The 18109-nt window shown below is 36.6% G+C and overlaps 1 protein-coding gene across 1 annotated transcript in view; it reads left to right on the top strand.

The window, feature by feature from the left end:
* The window catches only part of LOC136874874 (uncharacterized), a 210034-nt gene that overhangs the window by 61685 nt on the left and 130240 nt on the right, over nucleotides 1–18109 (top strand). The window contains exon 4 of the mRNA XM_067148570.2: nucleotides 7639–7818. Coding sequence (XP_067004671.2) covers nucleotides 7639–7818 — 180 coding nt within the window. The remainder of the gene's footprint in view (nucleotides 1–7638; nucleotides 7819–18109) is intronic.

The following is an 18109-nucleotide window of genomic DNA, read 5'->3' as shown; positions in this document are numbered from 1 at the left end:
GAATACTGACAATAATATCTAAAACTTCTACATATAATTCGGGGGTGTGATATATGTTCTATCACATAACGCCCCCTTGGTGAATCGATGATATCCTATATTATGATTCACCATAAAACAGAACTTCATACATAACCTTATAATGGCATAACTTAACACATAATTTACTGTAATAATGATATATACATTGCGTCTACTGCATTGTATTCGCACACACGAAATACAATTTGTCCAAACAATAATAATAATATGTCTATATACACACAACTGATTGTTTCATATACCATTGAACACAATCCCTACTTGCTACTGTACACATAACTCATAATTGATAATATACACATCCAAGGTGCAGATCCTATTTCTTATATCTGCGAAGGCTATAGATATTAAATGTTCCAAGAACCTTGTTGTCAGTGGTTAGGAGCCTATAAGCACACTTGCCTATTCTACTGTCCACAGTATACAGACCCTAATATAAATGAAAAAACTATACATAAACTTAACATTGGCATCGATAAGCGAGGAATGCGTACCACAATAAAACTAACTACTTCTAGAATACACTCTATCTCACACACAAACATTCATACCATCCAGTCACACAAGAATCATACAATCTTTCATTCGGAACATTCATAAAAAGGAAATCCCTCTTTCTGAAATGAGCGGGAATCTCACTACGTTTACTCTTCCACAAACTCATAATTAATGCAAGTAAACAGATCACATACTTTTTCACACATTCCACATCGCTATCACTCAGCAAGTCATTCAAATCTTTCACACAACTCTCAGACTTAAATAAAACATTACGCACTCGCTTGAAAAGACTTTCTTTCATCTCACGCACACTTCCATTCTCACACACGCTCACTCTATTATTGAAATTCTTACCATAATACACTTCGAAATTGCTGTCATTACTACTTAATGACCCAACAATTAATCCATCTTCACCACCTTTCATATCAGCTCCTACTCGCACCACTTTCATGCCAACAACACTGCTACTTTCGACTCTCTTATCAGAAGTTTCATTAATCTTAAAGTCACCATTTTCACACATAATGGACCTAACTTTACTCTCCTCACGTACACTTAAATTAACACAAACATCCTCATGATGTATACTCCGTGAACACTCTTCACTTATAAAACAACCTTCATCAACTTCACAAAAAACTTCACTTTCAATTTCAGAAACTTCCACAAGATTATCGATCACAACACCGCTATTACCATCACCACTAGCACAAAGTAAGACATCCGACACATCTTTCTTACTTTCATCACGCCCCCTATTCTCAAAATCTCCCTGAACACAAAACACATGGTCATACAATAATTCCTCTTTCACGTCTACCTCGTAACTTACCTGTTTCATCACGTGAATAGGAATTTCGGTATCGGACTGCCTAACTGACCCAACTAAGAAGTCCGATTCCGGTTTAAATTACTTGACGTGGACTGTTCACTATTATCATGTCTCTGCACTTGATCTGGAGGTCTCTGATCCGTACGCCCCCTACTTTCTGATTCCCCTTGATTAGGTCTTCTGCCATAATATTCCTGGTGATTAACTCCCTGATTATACTGTCTGTTTCCCCTTCCGGAATTACCACCCTGATTCCCTTGCCTAGAATGACTGAAATTCTGATTATTCCTATCTCCCCCTAGCTGATTACCTTGTCTCCCATTATCCCCGTAATTTCTACCTTCACTTTGCCTAGTCCTCCCCTGCCCTTCCAAAGCATCAAACCTCTCTAACAGCTGCTCTAATTCCTTGATCGTAACAATATTCTGCATACATGCAGCTAATCCGACCTTCTCAGGAAAATGCCTCAACATCTGGCGGACTGTATCTCTCTCCGATGCTAGACCTTCAATATTCTGGCTGATCAGAACATGCGCCAAGAAATATTCCGTCATAGACACACCTTCCTGAGGTCTATATTTGCCAAATAGCACGCGATCTCTTTCCCTTCCCTGAATAGCATCACTCCAAAATTTAGAACTAAATTTCTCCCTAAATTCCTCCAAACTCGAAATACCCTGTCTATAAACTTGAAACCAGGATCTCGCTTCTCCAACAAATGCAATATCCAACATCTCATCAACCATACTCCACTCGATCAAACCATCGTCAAGATTCTTGGAAAACCGTTTCTCCACCGTTTTCAAGAATTCCATCGGATTAAACTGCCGACCATTAAACTTGGGCAATTCAGAGTCCTTCGTACAAGATACGTACCTATTACATATGCTGCTACCTAATTGGATTTGACTGATCTCCTGCCTTAATTTCACATGACATGATTTAATTCCTTCTTCCACTACCATTCTGGCATTTCCTTCTACTGACTTGAGGTCATCTTTTACCGACTTAAGGTCTTTCTCCAATTTCTCATTCTTCTCATCTATTCGCTTCACTAAAACATTCTGACTGGTTTTCATTCTGTCTATTTCTTCGACTTTATCTTCCACTATTTTTATTCTTTTATCACATTCCTTGCTGTTTTCAACAAATTCTTTCCTAACTACATTAAATCGGCATTCAATTTTCTCAGTCAATTCCAAGCATTGAGATTCAACCTTATTATTGACTTCCTGAATTTCTCTGCTTTGATGGTCAAACTTCTGGTTCAATTCATCTATTCTACCATTCACAGCACTACTTAAACTATCAATTTTACTAGACAATTCAACACTCACTAAATTTAACTCCTTACTTTGATTCTCAATCTTACTGGACAATTCCGTACTAACTGAATTTAATTCACTATTAATACTGTATATTTCATTACTTAAAAAACTCAGTTCACTCTTCAACTCTTTACTCTGACTATCAATCTTACTGGACAATTCAATATTATTATTATCGATTTTACTGGACAGTTCAACATTATTATTATCGATTTTACTGGACAATTCAACATTATTATTATCGATTTTACTGGACAATACGTCACTCTTACTGTTAAATTCACCCTTCAACTCTTTACTGAACTGATTAAATAGTGATTGAAGCATACTAAGAGTTAAGGTCGCCCCTTGATCCCCTACATTCTGAGTTTGAGACGGGTTACTCGGTTCCTCACCTATCGTTGCCGATTGATCTTTCCTACTATCAGCCATTTCGCTATTCTCACTTAAATTAGATAAACTCAATGTGGTGGAATTCTTTTGATTTCTCTTATCCTGATTCATAGTACCAACAACTTTAACAACCTCTCTACTTCTCAGTCTTATAATACTCGACTCGCTACAACATTTCTTCATACTCCAACATACATATCACGTACATATAAAACACTTCACTGACATAGTTCGCAGAATTCCAACCACACCTGACAAGTGCACCTACGCTTATAAGCCTAACAGATGTACCAATCATTCAGCCCCACGTTGGGCGCCAATTGTAACTTTTTTGATGATAATAATAAATAAAATCATGAATAAAATATATAAATAAAATTACTCAAAAACTTAATAAAATTAATAAGCATAATTAACCGAAATGTCCGTAGTATGGGCGCCAGAGTTCACCAGAATGGATCCCTCGAATTTAGATAAGAGCATGATAAACTTTATATCCCAGGGCGTGTACATAATGCTGCGTACTGGTACATCTGCTGCAGGCCTTACCCAACCTCCTGAAAACGACTAATTAGGTAGGAACTGCACCTAGGTTTATCAATAACACTGATTCTAAAATAGCTAACTATATTCTGAACAAATTCCGTGCATGAGCACCTCATCAACATACAAGATTATACATATAATATACACATAAAATATTGCTGGAAGACCCCATATTTACAACAACAACAATAATGAAAACCGTGGGAAAACGAAAGCGAGAACTAAGTTACCATTTGTAAATAGTCCGATGAACAATGTACATGTATGAAGATAAATACCCTTCACTGTCTCTATCAATTCGACTTATCGATTCTCATAATCGGCAGTTATCACATCACACAGATACTGTACCTTGTACTACTGTGTTCACATACTTTAACACTTGTTGTAAAGATATATACACACGTCTGTCGATCCTCAACATAAATTTATGGAAAGTCTGAGATAGCTTTCACCAACATATAATGCTAGGCCGCCACAAGTGCTACAATACTTAATGCGCAAGCACTCTCCACAATCAGCCGCTTTCCACGAACATAACACGACTACGCTCCACGAACGTTTGAAGTCCAGTTCATTGCTGCCGTGTCACTCCAGTACCGTGTATCAGCACCACTTCCTTCCCGTACAGTGCGTCAGTTGTAGTTGTAGTTATCTTCCTTCTCGTTCCTTTACCTCTACAATCACCTTTACAATGTCTCCTTACAATGTCTCTTACCATGTCTCATACAATCATCCTCACAATGTCCTAATCTCTAGGTTGCCGCCGTATCATCCACCTTTATAGACATCAACATCCCCCTCCTCTCAGATGAGACGTCTGGATTGGTGCTTGCCAGCCAATCATGAGTGATCTCAAATTAAGACCAAGCCCTGAACTACTTCTTCCTCCCAAGACAATAACAAACTCTGGGGAGTTTTCATGAATCACCAAACTTTCCTGGTACAACAACAAGCTTATCTCATCAGGCTGGGATATATACACGAGTAATGGAATTTCCTGACACAAGTACATCACAACAGACACTGGGGTAGCCAGATGACTCATTCAAATTACCAGAGTTATTACAGCAATGTTTTCCCACTCGTGCAAAACAAATTACTCATACCTACATATGTGGATATCTTCCAGCTTACCAATATAAATGGCAAAATATACAAATGAAATAATAATAATAATAATAATAATAATAATAAAAATCGAATACTGACAATAATATCTAAAACTTCTACATATAATTCGGGGGTGTGATATATGTTCTATCACAACATATATACTTTAAAAGATTTTAATCATACATCCTTTTTACTCAGTAGAGGAATACATTGAAATTGATGAGTTCGTTATGTATTAAAATAAAGTAGAACAATAAAAGTTTGATTTCCACCTTGGTTGTTTTGAGAGAACACCAAGATTTTGTATTCATAAAGTACAAGATGTAGTAATGCTCACGCCAGTTAGCAAAAAGATTTTAATGTGTATCCAACTGATAGTTTTAAGAAAATCAACAAAATCAAACAGATTGTAAAGTTATTTATATCTGACTAACTTATGACATTGTATTCAAATTTAGAACAAGATTTTTAAAATATCAAACACTACAAATAGTAATATTGTTTTAACAATGACGACGTAATATATATAATGTTTTATATTCAAAAGTATTTTAATAGTTATTATATTAAATCTGTTAGCAATAAACAATAGTTGCAGGTTATTAGAATAGTATTACTGATTTTGACCTTGTTAGAAATGTATGTAGCTGAAGATGTTCAACAATCGAACGAAACATGTCCTATGTTTTTAATAATTTAGCAATAAAATAAGGATGAGATCCTAATTTTGTAATTGCTTGTAAAGTATTGAAAGGTGGAAATCAAACTTTTATTGTTCTACTTTAACTGAATTTCAATACGGAAAAATGAGGATAATATCATGCAATGTATTAAAATTACATATCGCCAGCTTAGGACCAGAATAGCCTATCTACAATAACATTACTTTTCAGGAAGCAAGAAAAACTGACAAGTTTGGTATTGATTTGTGTATAACTGGTTACATATACTGATTTGTAAATCACTGATTTTTTTAATATATCAACAACATATTCCCTGATAATGTTATGTACTTATTTCTTACATCCAATGTTATATTCTGTGGCATAGAATTTTTTCAATGACCTATAAGATATACGCTAATTTGGCTCTAATAATTTTTCAATAGAAATTATTTTACACTAGCGTATATAAGGTACGTAATAATAAAACAATCACATTCACTGCAAGTATACAATTATTATAAATCATTTTATAACCACAAAGTATCATTTGATATTATCTGTTAAAAATGCAAGTGTAATAGGTATCAAATCAACAATGCATCATGAAATTAACTACAATGCTGAGCACAAATGTATAGTTATTTCTCATTATATCCCAAGCGTAATCATTAAAACACACAATATTGAAGAGTCTTGTGAAACCATGGTGCATTACCAATTCCCACAATTCAGCAAGCTTCTCAGCATCTTGTTGACAGTCTTACCTGTGAGTAATTCACAAGCAGACCTAGGTGATAAACATTGCATTCCAGTCAGAGATTATTTATAATCGAGCTCTCATCTCGTCTGCTTATCGCAGAGAAGTGTCGCAATGTTTGAAAGAATGTGAAATTGGAGTACGTTAGAAATTAATGGAGATAGTGTTTGCTATTTAGAAGTTCTGAATAATATTCTGATGAATATTGTAGTGACAATGAATCCAAGAATCACAAAAACATGAACAAATATTGTGTGAAGCTCGAGGGACAGGGCTGCAGAGAAATGTTACTAGTAGCATCGCAGTTATCTTTCTAATGAACAGGAAATGTGGGAAAACAATGCTGGTTCAGATTGTGATTTAACTTCCAGGAGTTCAGAATATTTTCAATTACGTGTGGGATGAGAATTTTATGAGCTTGTAGTAAAGCAGACGAATATTCACAAAGACAAACTGGCACTGTTGATACTACCTGGCAAACATTACGCTGATGATATAAGGGCGGGCATTGACACTGAAATGGTATAGGAAAATTGGGCAATATTTAGATTCAAAATTAGGGTGAGTACAAAATAATATATAACAACTGAGCATTTAGAAATGAAATGCAAAAATTTACATTTATATCTTTATTTGTTTGACTATGGTGTTGTTTTCTTTAAAGGGTGACATTTATACTGCTGCATCTATTCGGATTTAAATACCCTTGCCGTAAAACGCCGTAATTCTGGTCGGGCAGCTGACTCTAAATGGGGAACAACAAAGGACTGACACTACAGCATTATTGTAGTAAGGAAAAAGTTGGCAAGCATAACAACCATTTAGTGCGTGCCAATAATTCAGTTAGAACCAAAGTAGGGTATCTGCACTTACGCTAATACTGCTCTAAAATTTTCTGATATCCATTAGCAGCAAAGCAACGTATCTTAACTTACAATTTTTAGGCATTAACAATATTTTGTGCAAGTTAGTTACGCTAGGGGCTAATTAAAAAAAATTAAATTACACTTACGCCATTTTGGCAGGAAATATGCTTCATTCTAAATAAGAAAACCCATGAAATACACCATTTTGGCCATTTTTGTAGATATGCTATTTTGGTCGTAAGCCGGCGATATTATTCTGAGTATGTGTATGATAGTTTTTATTGTTTTGTTTTCTTTGACAACATCTATTGTACGTAACATAGTTAATGATGGAATAAAATTGTATTCTGTACCTGTGTATTAGTCAGTCTCAAGGGCATGATTTGAACAAGCAAATGTTACTTCCCTCATTTAATGGTAACTTGAATAATTTTGATCATTTTAGCAATTTAAAAAGTCTCTTTTTCAGCAGGCGAGTCTTAATTCTCATCTCTCTGGTTCTTTGAGGTAAGATTATAAATCCTCTTCTGTATTTTAAACTCTGTTGACACGAGATCTAACTGAAGTGTTTTTGTTATTTTATAATCAGAGTAAGAAGGTGCCTCTGCCCAAGCAGCTCAGAGAAAAGGACTTCCTTGTTCAGGACTCTTCACTCAAGTCAACTGCAAGAACAGACCATGCTGTCAAGTTCCCTGACCCAGCTAGTGTTCGTTATGGACGGGCTGGGCATAATCAGCTACTACACTTTCAGAGAAACTTCAAGGAAAAGGTATTGTGTTACTATATAAGAAAGAATCATAAGCATCAAATGTAAAGTCTTGTAATTTTGATATTACTTCGAACTTATGATTAATCTTAAAGGTAATGTTTAAGAAAAACACATTATGGTCCCATTAACTCACATAGACATTTTAAATTTGACTTTCATTATTATGAGCAGAAAATTCAGTCTGATCGGTTTACAGATACCTCTATTTACTCTCCCTGTGGTGGGAATGGTAGATTAACATTCATGGTATCCCCTGCCTGTTGTAAGAGGTGACTAAAAGGGATCCCAGAGGCTCTTAACTTGGGAGCGTGATTTGATGACCACAGGGTCTTTAGCTGAGCCCAGGCATTGTTTCTACTTACTTGTGCCAGGCTCCTCAATTCCATCTATACCATCCAACCTCCCTTTGTCAACTCTAGTTCTTTTCCATTCCCAAAAATATTAGGTTTCGAGGTCAAGGAAGTCTTTCATTTATACATCCTTCATGGCACTTGTCTTGCTTTTGCCGACACCTTCATTCTCCCATTTTCCCTCAAATTAGTGTTAACCCCTCAGCGTAGTGGATTTAAATGCTCGGTCGTCTCTGAGCTGCAGGAGGAGTTCTGAGCACGGTGTTTAAACTTTCCCAGATTCATGCAAGATTTTATTTAAAGCAACACAACTTTGGTACTGTTTTATGGATTTCAATGAAACTTTCCCATGCATGTTTAGAAAACTCCATTCATTTGGAAAATATGATGCTATCTAACCTTAATAATTGAGTTTGGTGTGGAATGTCGTGAAGCATCCTTCAGTGCAGAGACCCGCTTCACAGTCTGGACACTGAAACACTGCCTCTCTTCAAATTTTCTGTTTGTAGCACACAACATAATCAGATAAATTTTGAAAATTTGGAGGGTCCCTGATATGTATCAATTGCCTCATTGTTGCTGAAATGCATGAAATTACTGATTCAGATGTTGAGGGGAAAAAAAAAAAAAAACTCGATTAACATGTTTGGAAATATTGAAATTACACAGTAAGAATAAAATAAAATTCTTTAGGTCAACTAAGAATGATTAAGGCAGATTATTTCATTCATCTTCGATGTACGCAATTTATTATTAGATTAAACATACGCAGAATAAGATTAGTTTCACTTTTGTAGCTTTCAATGGCTACCTATCATAATATTTAAAAATATTATTAATCACGAATAGTTATATTCGAAATTATTTTTGATGACCATAATCTATTATTGTCTCGTAAGTCCATTATCAAATTGCCATAAACTCTTATTATAGGTTATTCCATATTTCACATCATTACTAGCATCCATTATAACCTTGATTCATATTTGCATTATTTAATCTTTTATTAATTAACCTTACATAAAATCATTCCTCATACATCGTCATATTTATCATAACTCCTCAACTACTTACATACATACATACATACATACATACATACATATATTATCATTATACTGTAGACTGTTATGCCTTTCAGCATTCAGTCTGCAAGCCTCTGTGAATATACTAGACGTCGCCACATTCCCCTATTTGCAACTAATGCTGTGTCCTCATTTAGTTCTATAACTCTTATCTTTAAATCGTTAGAAACCGAGTCTAACCATCGTCGTCTTGGTCTCCCTCTACTTCTCTTACCCTCCATAACAGAGTCTATTATTCTACCAGGTAACCTATCCTCCTCCATTAGCCTCACATGACCCCACCACCAAAGCCGGTTTATGCATACAGCTTCATCCATCAAGTTCATTCCTAAATTAGCCTTTATCTCCTAATTCTGAGTACCCTCCTGCCATTGTTCCCACCCATTTGTACCAGCAATCATTGTCTCGCAACTTTCATGTCTGTTAATTCTAACTTATGAATAAGATATCCTGCATCCACCCAGCTTTCTCTCCCGTAAACCAAAGTTGGTCTGAAAACAGACCGATGTAAAGATAATTTCGTCTGGGAGCTGACTTCCTTCTTACAGAATACTGCTGATCACAACTGTGAGCTCACTGCATTAGCTTTACTACACCTTGATTCAATCTCACTTACTATATTACCATCCTGGGAGAACACACAACCTAAATACTTGAAATTATCTACCTGTTCTAGCTTTGTATCACCAATCTGACATTCAGTTTTGTTGAATTTCTTACCTACTGACATCAGTTTAGTCTTCAAAAGACTAATTTTAATACCATACTCATTGCATCTAGTTTCAAGTTCCAAGATATTAGACTGCAGGCATTCAACACAATCCGCCATTAAGACCAAGTTGTCAGCATAGGCCAAACTGCTTACTACATTTCCACCTAACTGAATCCCTCCCTGCCATTAAAACCTTTCAGCAGATGATACTTGTAAACTACGAACAGCAAAGGTGAAAGATTACAGCCTTGTCTAACCTCTGTAAGTACGCTGAACCAAGAACTCATTCTACCATCAATTCTCACTGAAGCCCAATTATCAACATAAATGCCTTTGATTGATTTTAATAATCTACCTTTAATTCCATAGTCCCCTAGTATGGCGAACATCTTTTCCCTCGGTACCCTATCATATGCCTTCTCTGGATCTACGAAACATAAGCACAACTGCCTATTAATCTCGTAGCATTTTTCAGTTACCTGGCGCATACTTAAAATCTGATCCTGACAGCCCCTCTGTGGTCTGAAACCACACTGGTTTTCATCCAGCTTCCTCTCAACGACTGATCGCACCCTCCCTTCCAAGATGCCAGTGAATACTTTGCCTGGCCCACTAACCAATGAGATACCTCGATAGTTGTTGCAATCCTTCCTGTTCCCTTGCTTATAGATAGGTGCAATTACTGCTTTTGTCCAATCTAAAGGTACCGTACCTTACCAACATTCCATGCTAATATTATTCTGTGAAGCCATTTCATCCCTGCCTTCCCACTATACTTCACCATTTCAGGTCTAATTTCATCTATTCCTGCTGGTTTATGACAATGGAGATTATTTATCATCCTCTCCACTTCCTCAAGCGTAATTTCACCGACATTATTTTTCTCCTCCCCATGAGCTTAGCTGTTCGCAACACCACCAGGAAGATTTCCTTTTACATTGAGAAGATGTTCAAAATATTCCCTTCACCTCTCCAGTGATTCCCTGGGATCTATTATGAGTTCACCTGAATTACTCGAAACACTGTTCATTTCCTTTTTTCCCTCCCTTCATAAGATTCTTTATTACTGTCCAGAAAGGTTTCCCTGCTGCTTGACCTAGCCTTTCCAGGTTATTACCAAAATATTCCCAGGCTTCTTTTTGGATTCAACAACTGTTTGTTTTGCTCTGTTTCTTTCACCTACATACAATTCCCTGTCTGCCTCAGCCTTGTTTAGAGCCATTTCTGATAAGCCTTCTTTTTACGTTTACAAGCTGCTCTCACTTCATCATTCCACCAAGATGTTCACCTTTTTCCATCTTTACACACAGTTGTTCCTAGGCATTTCCTTGCTGTTTCTACTACAGCATCCCTGTATGCCACCCATTCTTTTTTTATATCTTGAACCTGCTTACTGCCTACTGTTCGAAACTTCTCACTAATCATATCCATGTACTTCTGTCTAATTTCTTTGTCCTGGAGATTTTCTATCCTTATCCGTTTGCAGACCAATTTCACTTTCTCCATCCTAGGCCTAGAGATACTTAGTTCACTACAGATCAGATAGTGGTGTGTGTCATTGAAAAATCTCCAGAAAACTTGTACATTCCTAATAGATTTCCTGAATTCAAAGTCGGTTAAGATATAGTCTTTATAGATCTAGTACCCCTAGCCTCCCATGTGTAGCGGTGAATAGCCTTATGCTTGAAGAGTGTATTCATAACTGCTAAACTCATACTAGCACAGCAGTCCAGCAAACGCTTTCCATTCCTATTAGCTTCCATATCTTCCCCACATTTACCAATCACCATTTCATATCCTTCATTTCTATTTCCAAATCTCGCATTGAAATCTCCCATTAGCACTATCCTATCCTTGTTGTTGACTCTGACCACGATGTCACTCAATGCTTCATAAAACTTGTCAACTTCATCCTCATCTGCACCCTCACATGAGGCCCCAGGGGCTCTGAACTTTGGAGCGTGGGTTGGCGACCACGGGGCCCTTAGCTGAGTCCTGGCATTGCTTCCACTTACTTGTGCCAGGCTCCTCACTTTCATCTATCCTATCCGACCTCTCTTGGTCAACTCTTGTTCTTTTCCGACCCCGACGCTATTAGGTTTGCGATGGCTAGGGAGTCTTTCATTTTTATGCCCTTCGTGGCCCTTGTCTTTCTTTGATCGATATCTTCATTTTTCGAAGAGTCAGATCCCTTCCATTTTTCCCTCTGATTAGTGTTATATAGAGGTTGGTTGCCTAGCTGTACTTCCTCTTAAAACAATAATCACCACCACCACCATCACCACCACCACCACCCTCACATGATGAATACACTGAGACAATTCTCGTCCTAATTCCTCCAACTGCCAAATCTACCCACATCAATCACTCATTTACGTGCCTAACAGTTCTGTTGCATGCAATGGTATTCCTGATAAACAGCCCTACCCCATACTCTGCCCTTCCCTTTCTAACACCCGTCAAGTACACTTTATAATCTCCTATCTCTTCCTGGTTATCTCCCCTTACCCGAATATCACTTACTCCTAGCACATCCAGGTGCATCCTCTGTGCTGACTCAGCCAGTTCTACTTTCTTTCTTCCATAAGCCCCATTAATATTGATAGCTGCCCATCGAATTCCATTTCGTTCGCCAAGTTGTTTTCAAGGAGTCCCTCACCTATCAAATGGGAGTGGGACTCCGTTACTCCCATAGGTCCGAGGCTTGCTTAAAATGTTCTGAGCTTGGTAAATTCATGAAGCAGGATGCTACCCTACTCACACCTAGTCCAAGTGAGGATTTCTTCTCTAATGGGTTATGGACCACCGGTGGATTGTATAGTCCTAGCCGCCTGAGCACAAAGAGGGCCATGACTCAGAATATGTCCGAGATGCCCACTCCCATTCCATAGCAACTGGTATCCTGACTCTCAGGACCACTTACTACGCCACTCAACCATTGCCTATGGTTCACGAATTAGGACATGACTACAGTAACCCACACCATGAACCTCAACTACTTTATCCAATATAATATTATTCCTTAATCTCACATTCCTTACCTCATATTTTCATTGTATCTTTATATTGCTGCATATGCAAATATTATTTAATCAATTAAATGTATCGCACAACTCAGTTAACTTCTCAACTGAGTTAAATTAATATTTCGTGGATCAACAACTAACATATTCCTAGCAATATGCACCTCACTTATCAAAACATTACAATATTTAACTTATATTGACTTATGCTTGGCAATAAGTTGTCGATATTTATGACCTCGATAGCCTATGACTTGAGATAAACCTATATCGTACTTCATATCATCAAAACTCACTATCTTTGGTATTGCTTCTTTAGAATGACCTGAAATATTGTTAGCATAACACTTCATTGACATACGCATCTCTTCCTACACTTGGATGTGTTTAAATATTTCGGAAGGCTACCTATATTCTTCCTTAAAACACCACTGTTATTTCACTCGCATTGAAACCACATATTTAAAACACTCCACAAAGATATAACAACATGTTCCTTATAAGCATCACAATCAACAACTCACTACAAGACATAAAAACATAATTTTAAAAATAATTCATGAAACTTATCTTATTTTGTGTGTGTTTGTTGGCCGGGATAGTTGTTGCTACATCCTTCCTTGGTAATGTTCCTCTATGGACCTCGGTTCAGTCATCTACGAGTCTCGGCAGTTGAACTTGTATTCATGGGTAGAGTCGGCTGGATTCCATCAGATGTCAATCCCATCTTTGATTTAGCAAGTCATCATGACGTTCTCAGGCACATGCATGAAAAACATATCCAAAGACATTGTTAATATCATCTTCTTCTTCGTTGCAAGGCCTTCTTGTATTATTACTATGTTTTGTAAGGTAAAATATGACGTCAAATGATCTGCTACAGAAGTTTCTATGATGTTAATGGTAGCTTAGGATGATCTAATTATCGAAAATTCGCTCTAAATAGCGTTTTCTTAAAGCTAAAGCTAAAGAAACTTTTGTTATTCTTCAGTGCAGTCCCAGTATACATTCAATTGTATTTTTCTCTCCTTCTATACATTTCGTTTTAAATCTCGTATATTTGAGATGCACAGCGATATACGTATTATTATTAGTTTTATCGATAAATTTGGTATTCTTCCTTTAAAATTCATTATTTTCTTCACAAAAGTTATTTCTCAAATTTCACCCTGGCTTATTTCAATTCAGTGTTCGATTGTTCTCTCTGTTGACTTTAACAATTTGAAATTAGTACGTTTATCTCGGTCACAACCACTTTAATTCCACTTGCTCATAGCATTTAACTTGTATTTTCTGCCGTTTGATATACAAAAATTTTAGCATTATTCACGGCAAATGATGACTTCAACATTCCGTTTTAAATAATCAGGGCAATGACATTGTACACGTACTTGGTACATACTTTTGAAGCCATTTCCGGACTGCAGGGTCATCTATCTTCTGCAGCGAGATGTTGGCTTTGAGTAGTATCGCTGTTGTTTCTTGAATAAATAATGCCTTTCTACTATTAACTTTCTTTTGCTTATCTAATGAGAGTTCTACTTTGCCTGCCGTTTCATTGTTGGAGTGCTTACTTTACATGCCGCATGTTTCTTATTTTTAAAACAATGTTCTGAGATTGTATCTTTTTCTCCCACTTGATAGGAACATTACAAAATTTACCCATCAAAATATTGCTTTCTAAAACATATAAACCTTTACTCTCAAATTCTTTAGCTCAGCTGTGCACCATACCACTTGTCGATCAACCCATCTTCGCTACTGATTGACTTGTGGTCACTTTATTTCTTTTACCTGAACCAGGATGCCAATATATTCCAACCTTTTGTATTCATGGTCATCACTATAGTCACCAGGTGTTATCAGGGATTTCAGGATTACCAAAAATCTTATCTTAGTGGTGTGAGGAGACAGGCTGAGGTGGGATTACCAGCCACTCCAAGAACAGTACACTTCATTTCGCAAGAAGCCTGGAGTCGAAGTCGGCAGTATTCATGGTCATGCCATTAAGGGATTTCCTAAAATATTAAAGGGAGTAGGAATTTCTGTTGACTTCAGAAATACTTCTTATATCTTCCATTTATCTTCACACATGTAACTTTTGAATACAATTTCAAGCTCGTAATTTTCTATGAATTTTGTTGCAATTTCCCACTTATTGCAAGATATGATTTTGCTTTAAATTGTATTTATTGCTTTAATTTGTAAAAGTAAAATCACTATTCTCTTAATCAGCATCAAATGATTTATAAAGATGTCTCAAAATCACTTCAAGATTTTATTTTGGCACGTTTATCATTAATGCGATAAAATCATGCCTCTGACTATATCCCACATGCAAATCATCTCAGAAACAAAGCGAGCATGATCCAACCTGCAATAATAATATTTTAGGGTTTTCCTGTTTACAAGAAAATAAAAGAAGAAGGGGGAATAATATTTTATAACTTTGATTGTTTTTGTGAGAAATAAACTTAGTGAAGACAAAGTACTTGGAGTGACTATTGTCTTCTGACTTCAAATTTCATGCCCTACTCTATGGGACTTTGGGACACATTTTTTTGGTAATAATACACTAAATTTTTGAATTTTCAGATTGTACACAGAGAAACAGCCTGAAGCTTTCTCTATTCAAAAAGTTGGTTTTGTACCATTTTTTGAGTGAACTGCGGCCATGTCTGAACGACCCAGCATGATAGGTTTTTTTTTTTTTTTCTGCTAGTGGCTTTACGTCACACCGACACAGATAGGTCTTATGGCAACGATGGGATAGGAAAGGCCTAGGAGTTGGAGGGAAGGGGCCATGGCCTTAATTAAGGTACAGCCCCAGTATTTGCTTGGTGTGAAAATGGGAAACCACAGAAAACTATCTTCAGGGCTGCCAACAGTGGGATTTGAACCCACTATCTCCCAGATGCAAGCTCACAGCCATATGGCCAACTTGTCCGGTCCTTAATATAGGAGGCTGGCTTCAATGGAACTTCTTTCAAGATGTTCCAGAGGATCATACAAAATGCCTATGAAAGCCTGCATGGAGAAAATGTCCAAAATTATTCTTCATGCCATCCAAAAGAATGGAGAATATAACATTGGGTATTGTGCAGCACAGGAAATTAAATTGTCTCTAAAACTGAAGAACTTTCACCAATGGACTGCACCCGGCTAGAAATAGCCACACAAAATTATTGTTATTGCCAATATCTATGAAATTTCCTACATGAAGTGACCAAAAGAGAAAATATGCCAGTTGACAGTCTGGCTCTCGTCAGAAAAAAACATCCAAGAGAAAACTAAAGATCTTAAAGGTGCAAAGGGAGGTAACACAGAAGCCAGATATGAAATCAAAAATAAACTATTGTCCACTCAAAACCAAAATTAAACCATAAAACCCAATACGGACCATTTAACTAATATGAATAACCTTAGGAAGTAAATCAAAAGTAATGACTTAATAATAACTAAGGCAGATAAAGGAAGTACTACTGTAATCGCAGAGAAAGATGTGTATATATAAACAAAACACATTGGTTTTTTGCAGAAAATAACTTCAATACAATCAGGAAAGATCCAACTAATAGAATCAAAGAGGAGTTCTGAAATCAATAATTAAGAATATTTCCCTTCTATTTAATGATCTTGAAAAAGCAAAACTAACTAATATAAACCCTACCCAGCTAATCAACAACAAAAATTACCAGAAAGCAACTGAAAAAATAAAAATCACAGACAAACTTGAAGACTTAGTACACAACCTTAAACAAATTGCAGAAGACCTAGCTCCAATTAAACCACGTAAAAAACACCAATGGTGGAACAGTGAATGTGATGAAACAGTGGAGAAAAGACATCAGGCATGGCTATTACATCAGTCCCAAAAGACAGAAATATCCTATCAAAAGCTAGTAAAACAGAGAAAAGAAACTACCCAAGTCTTAAGAAGAATAAAAAGACAACATCATAAGGACACCCTGCAGTTAATTGAAGAACAGTTCAGTAAAACTAAATCAAGGGACTACTACAAAACCTTCAGAAAGCAGCTCCAAAAATATGAACCCCCGACCCTACTGATGAAGGATGAAGATGGTAAGGTGGCCCATAACAATAAAGACAATGCAGAAATTCTGGCTAAACATTTCAACAAGCTTTTAAATTGTGAGGAACCTACAGAACTTCTTCATTTGGACACCAACACCCCGATAAAAACATCACCAGAAAACATCAATCCCCCCACAATAAAGGAAGTCTACCAAGCTCTGAATAAATTAAAAAACTACAAAGCGCCAGGAGAAGATCAGACCTTTGCGGAAATCTGGAAATATGCAGGAACCTCAGCAAAAGTTGCCCTCCATCAACAGCTTGTCTCTATCTGGATTAAAGAAGAACTACCAGAACACTGGACAACAGCCCTCATTCATCCTCTGCACAAAAAAGGGGACAAAACCGACCCTAATAACTACAGGGGAATCTCTCTCCTAGACATAACATACAAAATATTTTCAATAATCATCCTTAATAGGATAAGTTTACAACTTGAGAAAGAACTAGGAGAATATCAAGGAGGTTTCAGACCCTGGAGGAGCTGTCCTGATCAGATCATGAGTCTTAAGTTGATAATGGACTATAACAGGAGAAGAAACAGAGATATGGTGATAACATTTGTAGATTTCAAGAAAGCTTATGATTGCATCCATAGAGAATCTCTGTTTAAAATTTTAAGACACCTTGGACTACACCCCAAATTAATAAACATGATAAAATTGACTCTCACCAATACCAAGTCAAAAGTGAAGTTTAGGGGTGAAACATCAGAGACATTTGAAATTAAAACTGGACTACGGCAGGGAGATGGGCTCTCACCACTATTATTTAATTGTGCTCTAGAAATGGTAATGAGGGAATGGTTTAGAAAATGTCCCCCCAAAATAAAGATTGGCCGAAAAATCAAAACAAATTGCCTGGGTTTTGCTGACGATTTAGCATTACTAGCAGTGGACATAAAAGAAGCAAAAACCCAGATATCAGAACTTCAAAACATTGCAAATAAAATTGGCCTCAAAATATCATTTGAAAAAACAGAAATTATGCCCCAAAAACCAACACAGCTAAAAGAAGTCACCATAA

Source organism: Anabrus simplex, chromosome 5 (genome assembly GCF_040414725.1).
Source record: "Anabrus simplex isolate iqAnaSimp1 chromosome 5, ASM4041472v1, whole genome shotgun sequence".
Classification (NCBI taxonomy): Eukaryota; Metazoa; Arthropoda; class Insecta; order Orthoptera; family Tettigoniidae; genus Anabrus; species Anabrus simplex.
The sequence above is the reverse complement of the archived record's forward strand: the minus strand, read 5'-3'. Positions and strand labels throughout refer to the sequence as shown.